General features: G+C 21.2%; 3 protein-coding genes across 5 annotated transcripts in view; 1 reads left to right on the top strand and 2 right to left on the bottom strand.

Moving 5' to 3' along the window:
• The window catches only part of LOC122504572 (putative Dol-P-Glc:Glc(2)Man(9)GlcNAc(2)-PP-Dol alpha-1,2-glucosyltransferase), a 181,922-nt gene that overhangs the window by 78,603 nt on the left and 78,793 nt on the right, over positions 1-24,526 (top strand). The window lies entirely within an intron of this gene.
• LOC122504576 lies at positions 8,482-11,234 on the bottom strand. 2 transcript variants are annotated; one of them, XM_043615742.1, is made up of 4 exons: positions 11,195-11,234; positions 10,826-11,001; positions 9,576-9,713; positions 8,482-9,128 (listed from the first exon to the last, which is right to left on the bottom strand). In XM_043615742.1, exons 2-4 carry the CDS (start codon positions 10,932-10,934, stop codon positions 8,560-8,562), a joined length of 816 nt encoding a protein of 271 aa, XP_043471677.1. In that variant the 5' UTR covers positions 10,935-11,001; positions 11,195-11,234; the 3' UTR covers positions 8,482-8,559. The 2 variants fall into 2 exon arrangements, with proteins under 2 accessions (XP_043471677.1, XP_043471678.1); XM_043615743.1 differs by lacking the exons at positions 10,826-11,001; positions 11,195-11,234 and adding an exon at positions 10,047-10,104.
• LOC122504571 (excitatory amino acid transporter 1-like) overlaps positions 20,085-24,526 on the bottom strand; it is a 53,322-nt gene continuing 48,880 nt past the window's right edge. Inside the window, exons 7-8 of the mRNA XM_043615734.1 lie at positions 22,779-22,913; positions 20,085-22,290 (exon numbers count right to left, since the gene is read on the bottom strand). Of these exons, the coding sequence (XP_043471669.1) occupies positions 22,152-22,290; positions 22,779-22,913 (274 nt within the window). The 3' untranslated portion in view covers positions 20,085-22,151. The remainder of the gene's footprint in view (positions 22,291-22,778; positions 22,914-24,526) is intronic.

Below are 24,526 nucleotides of genomic sequence, written 5' to 3'. Positions count from 1 at the left end.
TCTTTTACATTTTTCCATAATTTTTGCAAAATTGAATTATTATGCATTATTTATTCCGTTTTTATGATTTTGAAGGGAGAAATTTTATTTTTACATAAATCGAAAATTTTAAAAATTCATAAACGTGATTTAATGTTTCTCTCGACTGCGATTATAACTCATTATTAAAAATTATTGAAAAATTGCTTCAAATAATTAATGGATTATGTAAAATTAGTTCTTATGAATAAATTAAAAATAAAAAAAAAAAAAAAGATACTGCAACGAATATTAAAAAAGTGAGGATTTTATAAACGAGTAAAAGCACAAAATTCAATTATTATTGTAAAATTATGTAACAATAAAATTGTTACAATAAAAAAATAACAATAATAAGAATATTAAATTTAAAAAACAACGATAATAAAGAAACATTACCAATAACAACAAAAGTAATGTTAAAAAAACAAAGGTAATAAAAAGCAATAACAGTAACAACAATAATATTGTTGAAAGACTACAATAATAAAAAAAAACATTACCAATAACAACAAGATATGTGTTTAAAAAATAAAGGTAATAAAAAACAATAACAACAATATTAATGTTAAAAAAACAACAATATAATAAAACAGTAACAACAAGAGCAATGTTAAAAAACAAAAATAATAAAACAAAAAATAACAACATTAAGAGTAATGACAAAAAACAATAACAACAAGAGTAATGACAAAAAAGTAATAAAAAATAATAACAATAGGAGTGATGTTAAAACAACAAGAATAAAAAAATAATATAATTATAATAATATTAATAAAATTTCAAAGTTTATTACTCTTCTTGTACATATATTGTGTAAAGATATGCACAAAAGTTTGATAGATTTTGTCATTACCGACTGAGTTTCATTTTACAAATATAAATAATTTTCAAGTAGATAAAAAATTAAATTTTATTATATATAAAAAAACTCACCATTTTATTTTATTTATTTAATTTTCTTTTTGTTGGAATTTTTGTTAATATACTATATATAGATAAACGGGTTTAAGAATTATTGTGGTATGAAAAAGAAGAGAGAGAAAGAGAGAGAGAGAGCGAAAAAAAATGGAATATCACATTTTCAGTTAGAAAATCTGCAGCCACTATTTTAATGCATATAAAAGGTATGCATGTTACCGCAGAACCTCAATTTCGCGCATGTTTCCTGCATTCTATACTGCACAACTGATGCGGTTCCGCAAGTAGGCGAGGTGAAACTAACAGTTAAGGGGCTGAAGCCAAGGTGGTTGAATTGCTATTCAAGGGGGGTTGGGGGTTAATGGGGGGGAAAACAAGAAACACACTTAAAGCTAAGAGCCAATTTTCAATCTAATTCTAGATAAATGCACTCCTTTTTTTTATTATTATTCCCCATTTTTTTTTTTTTGAATGTTTATTATTCATCGTATTATCGTAATATCTGATAAAGATAATAAATACTTTTTTTATATAATAATATGACGTTTTTTCTGCGGAGAATGTGGAATGAATGTAAGGTGGAATGATTTCTCTATTTTTTTTTTGATTTTTTTTAAGAAATAATATTTTATTATAGTAATAACTGTTGTTTTTAATAAATTTTTACTTTTTTATTTTTTTTGTTTTTAGTTTTATTTATTTGTAAATTTATTTTTTGATTTTCATGCTCGATTTTCTCATTTTATTTATTTTTTATTCTATGTATTTTCATTTTTTTTTAACAAAATTATTATTTGGTTTTAGAAAAAGAAGAAAAATATTTGCACAATTTCTATTTTAAATCTTATTTTTGGAACAGGATTTTCCACATAGGAATTAAGACATTAAAAATTTCAAATTCAAACCCTTTTTAAATTAAACAATTTATAAAAGTACCTATATTGTTATAAAACATGAAGATATTGATTGCTCCGAGTCGAAGACTCGGAGTGATCGATTTCTTCATGTTTTCTAATAAATAATTAAAGATGACTGAGAGATAAAATTATTAATTTATATTATAAGAATTTTGTAGCTAATTTTAAATTATTTTTATGTAAATAATTGAGTTACTTAAAAAAAAAAATTTACTATTTATGAATAAAAATAATTTAATTTCTGTGAAATTTTTATTATTTATGAAAATAATTAAATGTTTGCATATTTTTTTTAAGGGCATTTGAACCTTGACGACGTCACACATGCTTTGCACAAAGTGTAACGTCATCAAGGTTCAAATGCCCTTAATAATTGAATTTGTTTTTGGGAAATTTTATTAAAATAGTAGATATTGAAAATCATTGAAAGTAGAAAAATTTTTGAAAATTATTGAAAGTAGGACAAGATTTTTTTTGACATTTATGAAAATAATTGAACTTTGGAGAAGAATTTTGTTATTTATAAAGATAATTGGGATTTTTGCGAGAATTTTTTTCAAATTTTGAACATAGTTGAATTTTATAAGAAGAATTTTATTTTTTTTTCGAAAATAATTGAATTTCTGCAATTATTTGTAATTTCTCCAAAATTGAATTTTTTAGTGTTTTCAACAAAAAATTTAAATTAGAAAATTTTTAAATTCTATTATTTTTGAAATTGCTAATTTTATTTTAAAAAGGCAGTACGAAGTTAGCCGCGTGCTTTAGCGCGCGAATTGTTGCTAGTTTTATTTATTTTTAATTTTTGCAAATACTTATTTATTTTCACTTTATATATTTACAATTTTAAATTTTTTTTTAATTTTACTTATTTGTAAATTTACTTATTTCCAATTCTATTTTGTTTTAATTTTATTTATTGTTTCCTCGTGAAGGCATTGTTTTAATATTATTTATTTTTTATGAAAAAAAAAAATTATTAACTAGAAATATTAAAAGAAATATTTTCAAGGAATATTTCTTCTAATTTATTTTAATCTTATTTATTTGAATTTCATTTCATTTTAATTATATTCATTTAAAGTTTATTTATGAAAAGTTAATTTATTTATTTATTTTATTTACATTTAATTGCATTTGTTTTTTACTTGACGTTTAATTTAATTTATTTTTATTGAAAGAAAATTATTAAGTAGAAACATTAATTAATTGTGTTATGACATTAATTATGTCAAAGAACATTTCATCTTATTTATTTTAATTTTACTTATTTTGATTTTAGTTACTTTTAATATAATTTATTTTTAATGGAGAAAAAAATTATTAACGATGATAAAAAATAAATTAAAATAATAAAGGAAATATTTTCAAAAAATATTTCTGTATGCATTATATTTCATGCAAAAATTTTATTTTCTGCTATATGCAATACAAAATTTTCCTCTAATTTTCCACACAATGATAACATTCTTTTAACTTAGTTATAGATAAATAAATAAATAAATAAATGGAAAAAAAATATTAAAATAATACATTGGAAATTTTTTGTTTGTTATTATTATGATACAAAGTATGTTTTAAAATTGATACACACTTGTATCAACCGGAATTTATCAATATAAATTATATGGAAGTAAATTAAAAAATAAAAAATACATTTTCAATATAAAATGAGAATTAAAAATATGTTAAATTTCAATTTATTTGCATACCTGAATAAAGTTGTTTACAAATGGGTTTAAAATTATTGTTTTTATGAAATTTTATTTGTCACATTTAGCAAATTTAAGCATATTTATTTTATCTTTTTTTTCTCAAAAAATACAGTTATCAAACACAATTGTTACAATAATAAAAAATTGAAAATTATTATCACCCTTCGTGAGAGAAATTATTGAATAAAATTTATGTGTCTTTAATTAACGAAACAAAAATAAAATGGAATCCTCAATAAAATATGTTTTTAAATAAAACAGTTATATCGGTATTAATTTGTTTTCAATTTACAATGTTTCAATGAAATGTTTAAAATAAAAGCAATTTTTTTTTCTTTTATTCTCATTCTCAATATAGACAACAGTCGTTGTGTATATATATATATATATATGTATATGTATATAAAGGGAGAGAAAAAAAATTCCGAGAGCTTTAAAAATAACGTAACGTTCAATTATATTCAATTAATATTCTACAGTGACCGATATTTCAAAGTTTTTATAGATCGAATTTTATGTAAAAATACATTTATCAGACCTTCACCCTTTTATATTTTTTTATCTCTTTCTTTTTTGACGAAATCATCAGAAAAACATTTTATGCTTTATATTCACAATATCTTTCGATTTTATTCATATTTCATTAAATTATTCTCGACGGGTCATTTGATCAAGAATCGATTGTTTCAATTTACTCGGTCAATTTCATGTTTAATTTGTAACTATTTGATTGATTATGGCTTCACTTTTTTTCTTTTATTCACAAAGAGAGTCTTTCTCTCTTTCTGGGAATAAAATAAAAAAAAACAGAGAGTGGTATTATATTCGATGCAAAAAAAAATTACAATATTACAGTATTAATTCTGAAAATAGAAAATTTTTTTAATTTAGACATGAATTGGAATAATATTTTTTACCTCTTATTTCTTTTGTATGATTTATTTATTTATTTATTTTGTTATTTATTTATTTGTTTATTAAATAAATGATAACACAAATAAAGAAAAATAAATATAATAAAACAAAATAAAGTTAAATGATTTTTTGTCTGTTGACCTGTTTATTTAATAATAATAAATAAATAAATACAAATAAGAAAATTAAAGTAAAGAAAAACAATCTAAAATATATGGGATAATTTAATTTAATAAAGAATTTTGATTTCTATCTTGATATATTTTAATAGTTTTTTCTTTTCGAATTTTATTATTTTTTATTAATTTATAATTATTATTAGTTGATGATTATTAATTTATAATTATTATTAGTTTATAATTATAAATTATTTTCAATTATTTTTCATAATTATTAACAATCTTTTATAATAATAATTTGTATTATAATTAAAACTATCACTCTAGAAAATTTTAATAATAAAGTTGATAACAATAATTATTATTATTGTTCTTTAAAATTATTATTATTATTATTATTTTACTTATGACAATTATTATTATACAATTTACTTTCGAATATTTTTTAGCACTATAAATTGTTTATTAGAAAAAAAGTACAATATTTGAATAATTTTCACTTAGGATTTTTTTTATAATTTTTTTTTTTTGACAACTAATTATATAGAAATTGTAAAATTTTGTTTTTGTTTTACTATATTCAGGATGGATTTATTAGTTAGTCGATTTATGTGAATTTTCTAGTTTATCGAATATTTGGAAATATTTTTCTGTCACTTGACGCTCTCTGGTGTTTGCATTTGGAAAATTTTCAACAACCACCTTGTTGGTATAGTAGAGTGCGCGTATGCATTCTATAGGCGACGATTTTAGAGTTTTTTTTTAAATATTTAAAAAAAATAATAATTATGATATAATAAATTTAAATCAGTAGTAAGGGTCGATTGCAGTCAGACAAAACTTTTTACGAATGTCTTTGAATGTTTGCTCATATTAAGTAGTAGAAGTAAAACAGTAGTCCGACAAAAGTTTTTCTATTTAAAAAAAAAAAGTTTCTAGTGGGAGTCGATTGGGTTTTTCGAATTTTGAAAAATAAAATTAATGTCGTAATAGACGATTAAGTTTAGAATTTTACTAATTATTTTTTCTTGTTTTTGTATAGTAGTAAGAGTCAATTATATAGTCAGACATAACGTTACTAAATTGTAAAAAATAGAAATTAGTAGAAACAGTCAGTTACTGTCAGACAAAACTCTTATTATTTGGTATAAACTAGAAAACAGTAGTAGAAACCCATTTTTTGTCAGCCCAAAATTTGTTTAATTTTATCAAATGGGAATCAGTAGTAAATGTCATTTTCATTCAGCCAGATTTTGAATTGTTTTATTTACTTTATTTTTTTTACGGAGTTTAACAAAAATTCAAGTAGTTATAGACGATTTTAGTCAGGCGCATTTTTTCTTTATTTACAATTATGAAAGTAGTAGTAAAAGACGATTTTATCATCAGACAAACAGCTTTTTCTTTCATTAAAACAGTAAATTAAATAAGTAGTAAAAAATCAGTAATAAATTTAAATCATATTCAAACGAAACTTTTACAAAATCTAGAAAAATGGAAATAAGTAGAGAAAGTCAATGGTAGTCAGACAGATTGTTTACGAATATTTCTAAAAATAAAATATAAGGAATAAAATGCAATTATAGTCAAACATGTTTTTATTATCTAGTGAAAATTAGTAGTAAAACGCGATTACAAAGAAAAGTTAGTGAACAATTCGGGAAAAATGAAAATTAGTAGTGAAAGTCATTGGTAGTCAGACAAAAGTTTTACAAGTTAAGAAAAAATTGTAATTAGTAGTAGAGGTCAATAACAGTCAGACTAAACGTAAGGATCTGGGAAAAATACAAATAAATGGTTATAGACAATTATAGTCAGACATTTTCTTATTTCTTTTATTAAAATCAGTAGTAAAAATCGAATTTAGTCAGACAACATTTTTATAAATTCAAGAAGAATTGAAATCAGTAGTAAAGGTCAATTGTAAGTACACCAAACTTGTTTCGATTAAAGGAAGAGAAGTTAGTCGCAGACTTAATTTTTTTCTATTCCTTATAAATTAAAATCAGTAGTAAAAATCGATTTTAGTCAGACAAGATTTTTAGAAACTCAGGAAAAATTGAAATCAGGAGTAAAAGTCAATGGCTATTAAATGATTACAGTACTGACAATTTTGTTTTATTTCTTATTTTAAATAAAATCAGTAGTAATAATTGATTTTAGTCAGACAAAAGTTTTATAAATCCAAGGAAAATCGAAATAGGTAGTAAAGGTCAATTGTAGTCAGACTAAAAAATTTCCCTAATTAACTATAATAATCTTCGTATATAATTCTTTCATTTTTTCTGTCTGTTCACATTTTGAAGTTAGTTTTTGTGTATGCTTTTGTTCTTTTCTGTAGAAAATATTGTTTTTGTATTTGTTCTTTTAATTATTATAAAAATAAATAATTATAAAAATTATTTTCATCATTTCAATTTAATTAATATTTTCTAGAATTTTTAACTAAAATTCTTCTCTAAATCGACTATTTTTAATAATTTTTGAAAAAGTTCTTTGAGATTTTTCAAATACATTTGTTTTAAATTCAATTTTACGAAATTTCGAGTATTCGGAAATTCTTCAATTAAATATAATAAGAAAATAAAAACGTCAAATTATTTTTAAAAAAAATTAAATTCAACTTTTTCAAAAAAACCTAATACTTCAGAACTGCCAGTTAAAAGTATAGAAAGTTCAAATTTTCAAATTTTTTAATTTCTAACTTTTTCAAAATTATTTAATTATTTAAAAACAAAAGTAAATAATTTATTGAATATATGAATGTTTTTTAAAATTTAATTCTTATAAAGAAAATTATCAACAAATTTTTAAATAATTAAGAATAATTACATTTTTCGAGGAATTCGATTAAAATTGTACTAAAAATAATTAAAATTCTGCGATGAGCTTTATTATTTATAAAAATAATTGAATTCATAAAAAAAAATTTATTATTTATGAAATTAATTGAATTATTCCGAAGAAATTTATAAAAAATATGCTAATAATTCAATTCCTGTAAAGTTTTTATTATTTATGACAATAATTAAATGTTTGAGTACAATTTTATTAAAATTTTTTTTAAATATTTGAATTCTTTTGGGAAATTTATTAAAACAGTAGATATTGAAAATCATTGAAATGAGGAAAATTTTTGAAAATAATTGAATTTTGGTGAAGAATATTGTTATTTTTTTATTTATAAAGATGATTGTGATTTTGATAAGTATTTTTTTTTTAATTTTGAACATAATTGAACTTTGTAAGAAGAATTTTATTATTTTTGAAAATAATTGAATTTCTCCAATCATTTGTAACTTCTCAGAAATTTAATTTTAAAAAATTGTTTTAACTAAAATTTTTCTATAAATCCATTATTTTTAATGAAATTAATTAAATATATATTGACACATTAAAATAATTTCAAGAAGAATTTGAATTATTAACATTTTGCAAAAATATAAGTTTTTTATAATTTTTAATAAAATTCTTTAAAAATTTAAATTTTCTAAAATTTCAAATTAAAATCTTTTGAAGTTGATCTATTTATGAAAATTGTAAACGCAAGTTTTTTAAAATTGAATTAATTTTGAAATATTTGTTTTACAAATTTTATTTATTTTATTTATTTCATAAATCGTAAAATTATTCAGTAAATAATTTCTACGTAATAATTTTATGATAGTTGTTCAAGAATTAAGTTATTTAAAAAGAAATTATTGTAAGAAATAGAAAAAATTGAAGGTTTTTTATTAGAATTCGTGGTGATTTCATAATTATAGTTTATGAGACAAACAAAAAAGACAACAAAATTTAGAATTTTCTTCTGAATTTTAAAAATTTAATTTTTCCCAGTAATTTTAATAAAAATGTCTGACAAATAAAAAATGCAAATTTAGCAGTGACAGTATTTTTTATTAATTTTCTTTTATTCAATAATTTACAAATCTAATATACAATTAAGAAATAAAATTATTTAAATTTCAAAGGAACGGAAATACCAGCGAGGCACTTCTCTAATAATTCATTTCGAAGTTCATCTCGAAAAGTTTGTTGATTGTTTATGAAGTTTAACCAGATGCCAATCATTTCGAGCATGTACCATGGTTTAATGTTTAAGTCAGTGTCGTCCTCATCAGTTTGACTTGCAAATTCATGTTTATTTTCACTGTCAAAAGTTATTGGACACGGTAATTTCTCGAGACTTGCAATTTTAAAAAGATCTTCCAATATTATTCTATTTGCCATGAGAATGCGACGAATAATTGGATCACAAGACTCCAATAATTTATTGAAACGCTCCTCAGGTTTTACTCGTAATAAAATATTGAGATAAATTTCCTGTTTTAATGGTTCGATTTCTTCGGAGTGTTGATTTTTTAAATTTAAACGAATGTATTCGTGCATTGAGTGTAGCGAGTCAAATGGTATTATTTCAGCAAAACCGTCGAAATTTCGTCGATATTCTTTGACATTTTTTATGACAATGTCGTCGTTGTCGTCTTCTGCTTCTTGGGAAACTAGTCTCAATACTCGGGCCACTGAAAAAAATTGAGAAAATATTTTAGGGTTTTTTTCGAATAAAAAAATTTGAATTTTGAATTTTTGAATTATTTATTACAATATTTATTGTTTAACTGAAACTGCACTTTTTATTTTGATCATTTCTTATATTTTTTGTTTTTTTCACGTTTTCTTACAAACTCGTTTTTTATTTTTTGACATTTTATATTTTTATTAATATTTTTTATTAATTTCTATTTATTTTCATTATTATAATTTCAATTTTTATTTTAAATTAAAAAAGTTCATATTTGTTTATAAATAATTTTTTCAGTGTTTAACAATTTTTATAAATTTTCTCTTTATCAATTTTAAAACAAGTAATATTATAAAAAGAAATTTTTTTGCATATTCAAAGAAAAAATATTAGTTTTAATTTTTTCTGAAAATGAACAAAAAATGTTTTGAATAAAAATCAAATTTACCATTTTTAAGTGATTGAGAGACATCACAGTTTTCTCGAATTTCATCATTTATATCCTCAGATTCACTCTCCGAATCAGTGTCATAATTTTCTGGGTCCATTGTTATTGAATCTGGTTCATTTAATTCTTTTCTGAATCCTAAAAAAAATTATTTTCTCAATTATTTTTTGAAAAGTAACGACACTTAATTGTTATATAGAAAAAAAGTAAATAAAGTAAAATAAAGAAATAAATAAAATAAAGAAGCAAATAAAATGAGAAATTAAGAAAATAAATATGAAAAACTAAAAAATAAATTATTGGAAATCAATGAAAAATCAAATCATTAATTAATTAATTAAACATGATTAAATCAAATTAGAAATTATTTATAGTTGTTAAAAAATTTCTTTTACAGTTAAATTAATTTTTCATGAATAATCCACACTGAAAATTTACGTTCTTAACTAAAAATTACGATTAATTGATTACTTGAGATTTAATATATTGACGTTCTGAAACTCGAATAAAATTTTATGAGCAATCTGTCTTCTAATTTTATTTGGCAAACTGACAATGCAAGTGCCAAATTGTCCAAATGAATTTCTGACTCAATTGAATTCAATGTCAAGTGGCAATCGAACTTGAAATTGCGCCTTAAAAAATAATTAATTAATCAAACTCTTTATTTTACCTAAGAAATTTTTTTTTATTTTCTAATTTATTAATTTTATTTAATATTCTATTAGAATTAATAAAATTGTATATTATCAACTTTAAGAGTTTAATAAAAAAAAAGTATTCTTTTTTTTTTTTATCAAATGGGAAAACTTAATTTTAAATGAATAAAAAGTAAATTAGATAGGTAAATAAATTAATCAAACAAAATTAATAAAATAAATAAAATAATATTATTTTGTTTAAAAAAAATATTTTTTTTTTTGATTGTCACCTATGTAACTTTTAGAATTTAGGAGTACAATTTGTACGAAAGGGTTTATGACATGTTTATAAATAAATAAAATAAATAATTTACTAATTGTACGAAAAGGCTTGTCCCGTTAATAAATAAATTTATTTATTTGAATATTAAATAATATTCAAATGACTATAAATAACAAAAAATAAAAATAAATAAAAAAATTAATTAAATAAGTGGAATATAAACTAAATAATAAACATAAAAGTGATGAAAAAAAATTACAAAATTTTTTCAGTTCATAAATAAATTAGTTTTTAGCAATTAATTAATTAACGTTTATAAATTTTACCTTGATCAAATATCTCCTCATCCTCCTCCTCCTGAATGGGATTTTTGAAGAAGGGTGATTTTTTAAATTCATCGTGCATCACACGATTTGGGATCACGTCAGTGGCCATTTTGGCCTCTGTCGATTTTATCTGTACAGTTAACAGCTTGAAAATTTTTTAAAAAAAAGCACTGCCACTGAAAAAAATTTGAAAAATTTCAAGGTGTTTAAAAATTTTTGCAGAAATGTTTAAAAATTGCGTAAAAAACACTTTTAATTTTTTAATAATTGTAGGGATTGTTAATAATTTTTTTCCATTTTCTCCCCTTTTTATATATACTATATATAATATAGATTTGCTATTTCTTCTAAAACAAAACTGTCACTCACATTGAGAAATAAATGCGAAGCAATGCTTCCGTTCTGATGGCTCAAATGACAATTCATTAACACTCGATGAAGTTAAAAATAATTATAAATTCATGAGCACAATAAACAATATATAACGATTGTGTTTATAAATAATTTTTTTTTCATTTCTATCTCTCTATCTCTTTTCTCTTTCTCTCTAGATATTTCTCTCTACTATTGTCAGATAGAAACAGAAAGTAAACTAAATTTATTTTTGAAAAATGTATTTTGATATTTAATTTTATTATAATTTTATTATTTATTTATTTTAATTATTTTATTAAAATTTATAATTTTCTATTATTTAAAAGTTACAAATTTCCTATAGCTTGAAAATTCTTTGAGTGTAAAATAATTATTAAGATCTTTTTCTGAATTAATTTTAAAATATTTTCTAAAATAATTTTTGAAACATAATTATTAAACGGTATTTGCTTCAAATACTGAAATTATTTATTCAAATACCATTTAATTAACTCCAATAAATATTATTTAATTCAAGTAAATATTCAATTGATAATAGTCAATTAATCGGTTATTTGAATCAAATAAATTTTTTTTTTAGTGTATTAATTACATTATTTTTCTTTAAAATTCCTAAAGTTTGCAATTTTTAGAAATAATTAAATTTCATGAGGTTTTTCATTGCAATTATTTGAAATTTTGAATTCCTGTGGAAAAATAAATAAGAATAAGTTTTTAATTTTCTTTTAACAAAAAGTATTGAATAATTTAATTTAGAAATTCTGAAAAAATTTGATTCTTAAAAAAATGTAATTAAAATGTTTTAAAATTAGTTGTATTTCTGAAAATAATTTTAAAATATTGAAACAATTGAAAATTTTGACAAATTTCATTGAAATGAATTTAATATTTTAATGAATTTTCATTTGCTTACTTTTGAAAATTATTTTAAAATATAATCCGTATTTTTGAAGAATTCTAATTAAAAATTTGGAAAATAATTGAATTTATAAAAAAAATTTAGAATAAACTTATTACCAGGATAGTTCCAGTGGTACTCGAGTACCACCTGGAAAGTTCAATTATTTAATAAAAATTTATTTAATTTATTTATTTAATAATAATTATTAATAATCATTTATGGATGAATAGCGTTTAAAAATTAAGTAAACTTGGGTTTATTAATCAAAGTAAAAATTATAAATTAAAAAAAAAAAAATGGATCAAAAATAAAAAGCGAAGGAAATTGTTTAAATATCTTTATTCCGGTCAATCAGTTGGTTACAGTTAATTGGTACAACGACTTTCCATAATGTAATGTTTCATGTTTTTTTGTTTTTTCTTTTTTAACGTCTTAGATATACAAGTGGCAAGATGATTACGCGTCGCCTTTTTTTTTACGATCATAATATATTTGCTACATTATTTTGTTAAAACTGATTATATTTAACAATTACCAACTGTACATTAATTCATTATTTTCAATATACGTACATGTCGATAATAATAATTAATAATCTAAATTAGATTTCGCATTTTATTCTCCTAGGGCTAAAAATCTTTTTTTTTTTTTTTTGCTTTCATTTTCCAGTACAGCATTAAGAAGCAAAATTTGTTGCTTGTATTTGTTTTTGGTACTTGATATGAATGCAAAAGTTAATTATTATTAATTGAATTTTTTTCAATATATATTTAATTGAAAATTTAAATGTTGTTCATTTTATTTTTTTATTTTATTTTTGACTAATTTTATTTTATTTTTTTATTATTTTTATTTTTATTTACTTTTTTTTTGTCTTTCTTTGCTTTTTTTCTTTTACTTCTATTTTTTAATTTTTCCTGGGCAAACTTTTTTTCTTAACTTTTCATTCATATCAATTGAATTCACGTACCAAATAGAATTGTGTAGAAATAATTAACTTAATCTTCAGTTTATTAATTAATTAATTATTATGGCAATAAAACTGATAATTTATAATTAAAATGATGAATGATAATTATAGAATTATACTTAGAAAACTAGATAATAATTTAATGAATAATTTTATTTGGTATTACTTAAAATAATATTTATTTACTTTTTTTGTTACTTTTGTAAATTAATGACTAATTAAAATAATTATTAATAGTGTAAGTTTTCTATAGCGTTTTTCTTTTTTAAATTTACTGTGTTAATTTGGTGGAAATAATTGTCGTATAATAATTAAAATTAAAATTAATTTAATAATTATTTTTAATTAATTAAAAGAATAAATTATACTTTCTGGGTAGAATTTCAGGTAGAAATTTTTGATTGCAGATTTTTATGATAAAAAGTTTTTAGCATTTTTTTCAGTAGTAAACGTAGTAAGAGACGATTACAGTCAGACCAAATTTTTTTGTCTTTTTAAAAAGAATTAATGCCAGTAGTAATCGACAATTGTAGTCAGACAACAAATTCACGAAACAAAAAACAAAAATAGAAATCAGTAGTAAAAGACAATTACAGTCAGACAAAATTTGATCCTTTTCTTAAGAAAAAAAAGAGTAAAAGTCGATTGCAGTCAGACTGCATTTTTCCAAGTCGTAACAAATAAAAAAGTCAATTGTAGACTAAAAAATCATAATAATCAATTAATCAGTAGTTCGAGAAAATTATAGTCAGACAAGATTTTCTCTATTTTTGAAAAAAATTAATTTCAGTAGAAAAATCGCGATTTCTTTTAGCCACTAACAAATGAAAACCAGTAGTATAAGTCAATTAGAGTCAGACGTTAATTTTAGTGATTATGTAACAAATTGCAATCACATTAAAAAGCAAAATAAAAAAATGCTACCGTTAGAACAAAAAATTATTTCCCCACCAAATTACACTTTAAATATTTGCTCTATATACGCCTGATGATAAAAATCGCTTCGCGAACGTGTTAATTTTTTTTAACTTTCATATAATTTGTTTTTACGTATTATATCGAACTATCCATTCTATATATGTTTTTTATTTCTGTGTTTTAGAGTACGTTTATTAGTACACATTATTCCAGCAGACACGTCTCAGACGTGAATAATAATTCACAATAAATATTTTTAAAAATCTTTTTAGGAAATATAATCTCATAGACGATTAATCGACTATGTTTATCTAGTATTGTCAAGGAATATTTTTTTCTTTATTATTAAATTTCTTTTTTTTTGTATTTTTTGTTTGATAATTTGATATAATTTTTAGACGAAATTAACAGAAGTTATTTATATTTAGAAAGAAACGTATTTTTTTTGACATTATTTTATATCTTTTTTTTTAATTTCTAATTTAACTTTTATTTTTCTTTCTATAACCTCTGAAAATTCGTCTTTATACTTTCGGTTCAACTTTTCTTTTTTATATACGGTATATTTTCTTGCTTCCTCATGAGGAGGGAGCAAAATTTTTTTTTGTATTTTTTGTATACTTTTTACTTTATTTTTTAATATACTGTATATAATTAATATTATTTTAACTATATAATTGTATATTTTTAATATACTGCTTAATTTGTATTATTATAATGTATATTAATTTGTAATATAATACAATAGATAATTGTATTTTTATTTTTATATGTGTATATTGTCTATAAACTATTTTTCTAACTTTCTTTTTAAATTCATAAAATTTCGAAGGAGTTTTTTCCCCATCACAATAATTAATATGATTTTTTTTTTCGATATGTAAAATGTTTAATTTTTTTACATTTTACACATCTGGGATATGTAAAACAATACGTAGATTTTTTTTTGGAATGGACAATATTGTTTAACGAGTTAGAGTAAAATTTGACAAGAACACGTTTTTTTTGGATACATATGATTATTTAATATTAATTACATTTATTATCACTATATGGTATTTTACTTTCATTATTTTTTTTTTGATAACTGTCCTTTTCGATTGAACATGAAATCGATAGGAGAGCTTTTCAAATGGCAAGGATATATTTTTTCTTTGTAAATTCTTTGACAGAATTTAAAAAATTGCACAATTTTTTTTTCATAATTTCAAGAAAACTGAATTTTTTGAATTTCATACACTGGCTATAAAAAAATTTATGGAAACAAATATTTTTCTCTATAAATTTTTTTTATTTTGATAAAATTGTTACTTACGTTTCATTTTTTATATTTTTAACTTTTAACTCAGAAAAAAAATTCTATTTTTTTTCTGAATAAGAAATTAAGAATTCAATTACAAAAATTACGAAAAAATTTACAAATAGAAAAAAAAAATTAAAATAAAAAAATCCGTTTCAGAAAACATTTTAAAATTGTAAAAAAACATTACGTAGATTTTTTTTAAAATTTTTATCTATTGGTCATTTTACACTGTTTCAATTTCTAATCGTGGTAAAAATTTTATTTCTTTCCAAATGGAAATTTTGATTTAAAAATTATCGATAAATAGAGTTTACTAATTAATAGCAACTTCATTAAATTTTACGTACTTTCATGTTATTACTTTGTAAATATTTTTTAAATACACTTTGTTTTTATAAATAAAATAGTTAGAATTTTTTCAAATTATTTTTTTTCAACTTTCACACACCATTTTGATAAATAATTTAATGTAAACTTGAATAAACTATCGTATAAAGTAGATGATTTTATTGTCAGAATTTAATGAAACATTTCTTTCGTGATTAACACTTTTAGGTCGATAGGCATTTAATTAAAAACTGTTTTTCGAAACTAATTAAAACAGTTTTTAAGAAAAACTAATTTTTTTCAAAATTTTCGATATGAAGAATTTTAGTATCGATATGGTAAATATTACGTTGCTAGTCTTAAATATAAGATACTATAGTCACTGATAATAATCTAAAAATTAGGACCTGCTTCATTCTTTTTTTTTTGACATATGATTATGAAACTTATAATTATATTTCTCCTTGTACACTATATGTACACTGAAAACAAATTTGCAATTATTGAGTAGCAAAGGTACCCTAAGTAGCCATATTAAAAATTTTTTTTTTTTTTTGTAGAAAATGAAAAAAATCCTCAGCACCTGAAGTTTTTAAGGTAGATCACGCATTAGTGAAAAACTTACGTAATAATCGTTTGTCATTTTATTTTTTATGGAATTAAAAGTACAATAAAATAAAGTAACAAAAAGTTTTTTACTATAAGTAGTTAAAGACAATTAAAGTCAGACAAAATTTGTTGCTTTTCCTAAAAAAATTAATGTCAGTAGTAATAGACAATTACAATCGGCCAAAAATTCACAAAAAAATAAAAATCTGTAGTAAAAGTAGTAATAGACAATTACGGTCAGACAAAAAATTCACAAAAATAGACAAAAATAAAAATCAGTAGTAAAAGTAGTTAAAGACAATTACAGCCAGACAAACTTTATTCCTTTTCGAAAAAAAAAATTAATTCCAGTCGTAATAGACAATTAAAGTCAGACAAACAAATTTTCAATAATTTCTCGACAAATAGAAGTCAGATTTTGAAAAAAGTTTAAAAATTAAATTTTTACAGTTTTTTTAATCAAATATTAGTAGTGATAGACGATTATATTCAGACAGAACTTTTTCAAAAGTAGTAATAGACAATTATATTCAGAAAAAATTCACAAAAAAAAATAAAAATCATTAGTAAAAGTAATAATAGACAATTACAGTCAAACAAAAAATTCACAAAAATAGCTAAAAATAAAAATTAGTAGTAAAAGTAGTTAAAGACGATTACAGCCAGATAAACATTGTTCCTTTTTTAAAAAAATTATTGCCAGTAATAATAGACAATTATAGTCGGACAAAAATTGAAAAAATAAAAAACAGTAGTAAAAGTAGTAATAGACAATTACAGTCAGACAAAAAAATTTTCAATAATTTCTCGACGAATAGAAGTCAGATTTTAAAAAAAGTTTGAAAATTAAATTTTTACAGTTTTTTTAATCAAATATTAGTAGTGATAGACGATTATAGTCAGACAGAACTTTTCTAAAAGTAGTAATAGACAATTATATTCTGACAAAAATTCACAAAAAAAAAATAAAAATCAGTAGTAGAAGTAGTAATAGACCATTACAGTCAGACAAAAAATTTTAAAAAAAGTAGTTAAAAACGATTACAGCCAGACAAAATTTGTTCCTTTTTTAAAAAAATTAATGCCAGTATTAATAGATAATTATAGTCGGACAAAAATTGAAAAAATAAAAAACAGTAGTAAAAGTAGTAATAGACAATTACAGTCAGACAAAAAAATTTTCAGTAATTTCTCGACGAATAGAAGTCAGATTTTAAAAAAAGTTTGAAAATTAAATTTTTACAGTTTTTTTAATCAAATATTAGTAGTGATAGACGATTATAGTCAGAATTATTATAGACAGAATTATAGACAGAACTTTTCCAAAAGGAAACGTTGAAATCACAATGAAAAAATATTTATTTGATTCAAATAACCGATTAATTGACTATTATCAATTAAATTACTTGAATCAAATAATATTTATTGGAGTCAATTAAATGGTATTTAAACCAATAATTTCAGTATTTGAAGCAAATATGAATTGAACCATTTAATTCACTCCAATAAATATTATTTGATTCAATTAAATATTTAATTGATAATAGTCAATTAATCGGTTATTTGAATCAAATAAATTGTTTTCTCAGTGCAGTAGTAAACGTCTTTGAAGTTTTTATTTTATTATAAAATATATTTTTTTGATTGACTGCTTATTTTTTTAAATGAAAAAACAATTTTTTTCTTAGTGTATTTAAACGAAATTCCAAAAATTATTGTAACTGTTTTTTCGTTGCTGACACTAATGAATAACCTTCCTTTATTAGTATATTCAAAAACTGATAAAAACGAAAAAATATTGCACTGTCTTTGAGCTTCTTTTTTTTTGTTATATGGCACTATTTTTTATTTAATTGTGATTTTGGTTCCTTCGTTGTATGTACAATACACATTTTACTTTCTGTTTGATTGCTTATAAGTGTGTGTGTGTGTGTGTAGCGGTGCTTTCATTTTGGCCCAGGTACGATTAATTAGATTCTCCATTGTCGACTAAATTTCTCTCGGTCAAACTCAATCAATATATATGTATATAGTGACCGGACATGAATACACAATAGACTAATTGTTCTCTCTCTCTCTCTCTCTGTCTCTCTGATGTCGCAGGTTCATCAATTAGAACAAAACTTCAAAATTTCCCCCTAACAATTAAAATAGTTTTTTCCATTCTTTATTTTAAAAGGATTTTTTTTTGTGTTTTATACTTTTTTTCATGTCAGCGATTGAGACACGGAAGAAAGTTTTTTTGTTTTTTACTTTTGATATTGTTTAAACGTTAAAATAATTATTTATTTAATTAAATAATGAAAATAAATTAATTAAATAACAGTTGTCATTGTTTGAAATACTTTAAAAGAAATTTGTATTTTCATATTAAAAATAGAAATAAAAAAAAAATTTTTTTTGCAAATTTCTTTTATTAAATCAGAACTTTAATTATAATTTAATAAAACTTCATAATTTAAAGAAAAAATTGTTTTAAAAAATTTGTAAAAAACATTTAAATCCATTGAAAATGTTTAATTAGAAAAAGCAAGAAATTTTGCTTTGTTTTAATATCTAATATTTTTTGGGAAACTTCCAAATATTAAAAAATTATTTACATAAAGTGTTTTTCAATTTTTCAATATTTATTAAATAAAATTTTTTCATATTGAAAACTTGAAGACTGGAAAAAAAATTTATTTGAATCAAATATTTTTTTTTTAGTGAATAAACTAATAGTAATAATAATTATATTTAAAATTTATTCAGACATAGCTGCGTACTACAAATAATAATAATTACTAAAAATTTAATAATAATAATTTAATAATTCGAATAAATTAAAATAAAACTTAAAATTTTACAATATTTATTTATCTACTTAAAAATATTCTAATAAATTGTTTTAATGGTTATAAATTCAAATTTTAATTATTATTTTAATAATCGAAAATATTCCGTGCCTCGATCATAAATGTCATGAGATTTTCTTCTTACATTGTCAACAAGGATTCACAAAATTTTTTTATTTTTTTAGATAACTGCGCAACAATATTGTCAATTATTCTAAATTGAAATTTTGCCTGAATTTAAATTTACACAAATTCAATTTCATAGTCTATTTTTATTTTAATTTAAAAATTGAAATTCATAATTTAATTTTAATTTAAAAATTGAAATTTAATTTAATTTTAGTACAATCAATAAGAATTATTTTTCCTTTGTGTGAATTTAAAAAAAAAGTTTGGAAATGAGAGAAAAAGAATAAAAATTGCAATTAAAAAACCTTTGACATTTGGAATAAAAAATAATTTTATAAGTGACGCAATTATCTAAAATTGTATTTTTTTTTTCATGAAAATTGAAGAATTAATAAAATCGAAAATTGTTACTCAAATTTTTGCAAATGTAACAATCGTTTCGTTTTAATGTACAGCACTTGCATTCATAAGTATTTTTTTTTCATTATCTCACATTAACATTACATAGACTATATCTTAGGGACAAAATTTTTATTATATGTCTAGTATTTATATTTGGATCTTATGCCGTGTGTATATGATCTAAATCATTACAACAATGACTGATACGCTAGAAGACAATAACGAGTACATGTACAATGAGAAAATTGGCTAGAACACTTAATATTGTTTTTTTTGCTTCGCGTTTTTGTTTATTTTTAATATTTTTTTCTAGTTTATTTTTGATAATTTTCTCTCTTTATTTATTTCCTTATATTTTTCTTTGTTGTTTTTTTCTTTCCTTATTTTTTCTTTATTTCTTTTTCTTCTACTTTTTTTTTGTTTCTTTCTCTTTCCTTATTTTTCTTTCTTTATTTCTTTGTTTTTTCCTTTCTTTCTTCTTTTTTCCTTTCTTTCTTTTAATTTTCTTGCCTTTCTTTTTCTGTTCTTGTTTCTTTCTCTCATTCTTTTCGCAATTTTCTTGAAAGTATAAAATTGACACTAAAGTATCTTCTTCTTTCCTTTCTTTTTGTTTTCTTTCTTTCTTTTTTTTCCTTTCTTTCTTTCTTCTTCTTTCTTTTTATTTTCTTTTATTATTTTTTTAATTCCTTCCTTTTTCTGTTCTTATTTCTTTCTTTCTCTCATTCCTTTCGCAATTTTCTTGAAAGTATAAAATTGACACTAAAGTGCATCAAATTGATGCCTAAAATTTGGATCAATTTTTTATTTGCTCCACATTTTTGGTACCAATTCGTTAAAATTTGATGCTTTTAAGTTAACAGAGTTTATCTCTTTCTTTATTTCCTTCTCTCTTTCTGTACTGTACACTAAAAAAAAATTTATTTGATTCAAGTAAATATTTAATTGATAATAGCCAAGTAGACAGTTATTTGAATCAAATAAATTTTTTTTCAGTTGAAAAAAGTACTAAATTACATCTAATTTTTGGTATTAAAAATTAAAAAAGAACCAAATTACAATTTAGTAATTAGTACCAAAATTGATAATAAATTAGTAACATTCTTTTTACAGTGTATCTTTTCTCTTTCTTTCTTTCCTTGCTTCTAACTTTATCAATTATTTTTTTCTTTTAGTCTATTAATGAGATTATTTGTTTAGTGGCTAATGAGCAATGATTAATGCTCATATACATTTATATCACTATATTTTTCGATATTTCGAGCGAGTATCGAGGACTCGAGGATGACTATATAACGAGTTTAGTATACGAGTACTTTGGCAGCGATCTTTCTTTTCGTTTATAATTTTTTTTTTCTTTTTTAATCATCATTGTTCATTTGACTTATTTGAGCTAATGCAATTATTATAATTCGACAAGAAAATGGATTTGTTTTGTAATTGCTTTTTTGGATGATTTAAAAGAGCGGCTGAAAATTGTTTTTTCTTTTTTTTTCGTATCAAACTGGTGCACTTTTAGAAAAAATTTTTATTAAATTTAATACAAACCCTATCAAGTCACTTTCATGAATTTTTTGTTTTCTATTCAAAATTTATTAAATTGTAAAGTTGTTGACAAATTGAAGTCTAATCAAAAACTGAATTTAAAATTTTAATTTTTGATAATGAAATTTTTTTTTACTAAAATGACTTTGGATGGAAGTTATATATTAAATTGAAGAAAAATTTCTTTAGCGATTGTAGAATTTTTATTTGATAAAAATCGCTCATTTGGAAGTACTCTTAGAATAGAGTATTTTTTTTTATTGTCTGTGCAGACTTTTGATTTTCAATTGTAACTTTTGAACACTCGAGTAATTTACATAATTTACGAGCTTGGAAATATTTTTTCCTTTTTATGCTCATTTATTATCATTATTATTATTATTATTATATTGTTTCAACATTTTGATTATTGTTCGTGGTTTCTTTTGTTGTATTTTTATTAATTACAAAAATTAATTTATTAATTTATATTGTTTATAGGTTTAAATTATAGAATTAAATAATACGTTAATTTTTCTTCTTTTTTGAAAATAAATTCGATTATAGGAAAATACGTAAAGCCATCTTGTGCCGGACAAGAAGGAATAAAATACACATCTATTTTTTTTTAATTAACGTATTTTTCTTTTTTTTGTAAAGTCGCCTCCGCGAGAAATAATTTATCGAATATAAGAAAATAGTTTGTGCAGTAAGTCCTCAAAATAAAGCTCTTCTTTTTTCTTTTTTTTTGTTTGCTTTTAAGTTTTGACGGAACTCAAAAATTATCACATAATTCTTTGCGCGCATATACAATTTGATATGCTATTCATGTTCCGAAAGATTAAAGATTCTGATTTAATTAGAATTAGAATTATTATTATTATTTTAACTTTTTTTTTGTTTTCTTTTGCGTTTCTCATAAAACATTGCCGAATATCCAAAGATTGAATATTATTAAGCGAAAATGTGTGTGAGTGTGTGTCGAACACGCAAGGCGTTATAATCGCGAATTTTTATTTGTTTTTAACTGATTAAGCTCATATCGAGGTGGCATGATGATCGGATGTCATTTTATCCACTCGGGGTAGTGCTGCTAATTCATTTCTACTTAAATGATTCACTATTCCTGCTCCTAATGAATCGCCAAGTACGTTGACAGTCGTTCTGCAGCGGTCCCTGGAAAATAATATTTTTTTTTTTTAGTGAAGAAGTTTTGAATTTACTGTTTTTTTACTATTTTTACTATTTTTATTTTTTTATTTTTATTTTTTTATTTTTATTTTTACTGTTTTTGAAATTATTTGATTCTAATTTAATTGTTAAAAACATAAAATTCTTAAAATACTTAAAAATACGTATAGAAAAAGAAAGTAAAGTGAAAAAAGACGGTAGAGGTCAGACAGAATTGAAAAATGTTTGAATTTGAATTTTTAAAAATTTTAATTCCTGTGGAAAAATAATAAAAATTAAATATTTATTTAAAAGAAGTTATTGATGTTTTCGAATAATTTAAAAGAAATTCGAAAATAAATGTAACAGAACTTTTTTTTTTAGTAAAATTTTTCCTTTTATAATTGTAAAAAATATTATATGATTAAAAAAATTTTACTGTCTAATTTTTAGAATCGAAAAAAATGAATTTTTTTTTGTTTATAATTACTTACAATAACCAATCGACCGCTAGAATTGTAGCGACGTTTTTAGCGTCGATCCCCACAGTATCCAGTACCATAACCATTGTTACCAATCCCGCCTGCGGGATTCCTGCTGCGCCAATACTCGCAGCAGTTGCAGTGATACTGTAATTATTTTGAATTTATTTAATTACACTTTATTTTCATTAACGAGCTCTATGAGAGGAGAGTTTGCTTTTAACAACAAAACGTTCGTTCGGTAAGTTAAATTTTATTTGCACAACAGACAAAAATTTCTATTTACATATCAACCCAAATGTTTTGTTCTTCAAATCCGCAACTCTTTTCTGAATAAAAATTCAATGATTATATTATCAAGAGTTTTTAATTTTAAATTTTAAATTTTTTTTATATTTGTTTATTATTATAATTATATATAGTAATGATGCTATCACTCGGTCGATAAATTATTATTATTTGCTCAACAACCGAATAAAAGTTATTTTATTATTAAAAAAAAGTTATTAATTAAATTAAATTAAATTAATTTTAAATTCTCACTCTGAAATTCAATTATTTTCGAAAATTTTAATTAAATTCTTGTTAAAATTTCAATTATTTTGAAAAATTTCCCTCAATTTAAGAATTTTCAATATCTACTATTTTAATAAAATTTTACAAAAGATTTCAATTATTTAAAAAAAAATTTTAAATGTTCTACTCAAACATTTAATTATTTTCATGAATTAAAAAAAGTTTCACAGGAATTCAATTATTTACAAATTTTTTATAAATTTCTTCGCAATCATTCAATTATTTTCATAAATAATAAACTTTTTACAGGAATTCAATTACTTTCGTAAACAATAAATTTCTTCTTAGGGATTCAATTATTTTTACATAAAAAACAACTCATCGAAGAATTTCAATTATTTTTAATACAATTTTAATCTACTTCCTGAAAAAATGGAATTATTCTTAAAAATTGTATTAAAATTCGTAAAAAGAATTCAATAAATTATTTATTTTTGTATTTAAATAATTGAATTCTAGTAGAATTTTTGAATAAAACAATATAGCGCGTATTTTTAGAAATAATTAAAATTTGAAATTACAATTTTTTTGAAAAAGTTTGATTTAATTTTTTTTATATTATTTAAATTTTTTGTTTTCTAATATACATTTAATTGAATAATTTACGAATTTTCATACATTTTTGAATTTTCATTCAATTGAAAAAAGAGATAATAATTTTCCTTTCGTATTCAAAAAAGAAAAGGAAATTTTCTCTATATTAGGGTGTCTACTATTTTCATTCAACAAAATTCCCGGGTTTGTCCTAATTTTTCCCGGTTTTTTTTTCTGATCAAATTTAAATTTATTTGATTTAGAAAAATAAATTAATCTACAAATGTCTTCCAAAATTTTTATTAGAGTTTTTATGAATAATTAAGTTCTTTTGACAAGTTTCTTTAAATTTTTTGAAAATAATGCTTTGTTAATAATTTTAATTAAAAATTTGGAAAATAATTGAATTAAATAAAGAATTTTTTCAATTTTTTAAAATAATCTTTATAAAGATAATTGAAATTTCGAGAATTTTAAATAATTTTTAAACATGCCTAATTGAATTTTTGCGAAGAATTTTATGGAAATTTATGAAAATAATTAAATTTTTGTGAAGAATTTTTTTTAAAAATAATATTCAAAAGAATTTAGTAAATATAAAGAATTTTGCTATTTATGGAAATAATTGAATTCTTGAGAAGAATTTTTTT

The sequence above is a fragment of the Leptopilina heterotoma genome, unplaced genomic scaffold (genome assembly GCF_015476425.1).
Source record: "Leptopilina heterotoma isolate Lh14 unplaced genomic scaffold, ASM1547642v1 Lhet_305, whole genome shotgun sequence".
In the NCBI taxonomy this organism is placed as follows: Eukaryota; Metazoa; Arthropoda; class Insecta; order Hymenoptera; family Figitidae; genus Leptopilina; species Leptopilina heterotoma.
This window is presented reverse-complemented; position numbering and strand designations above follow the sequence as displayed.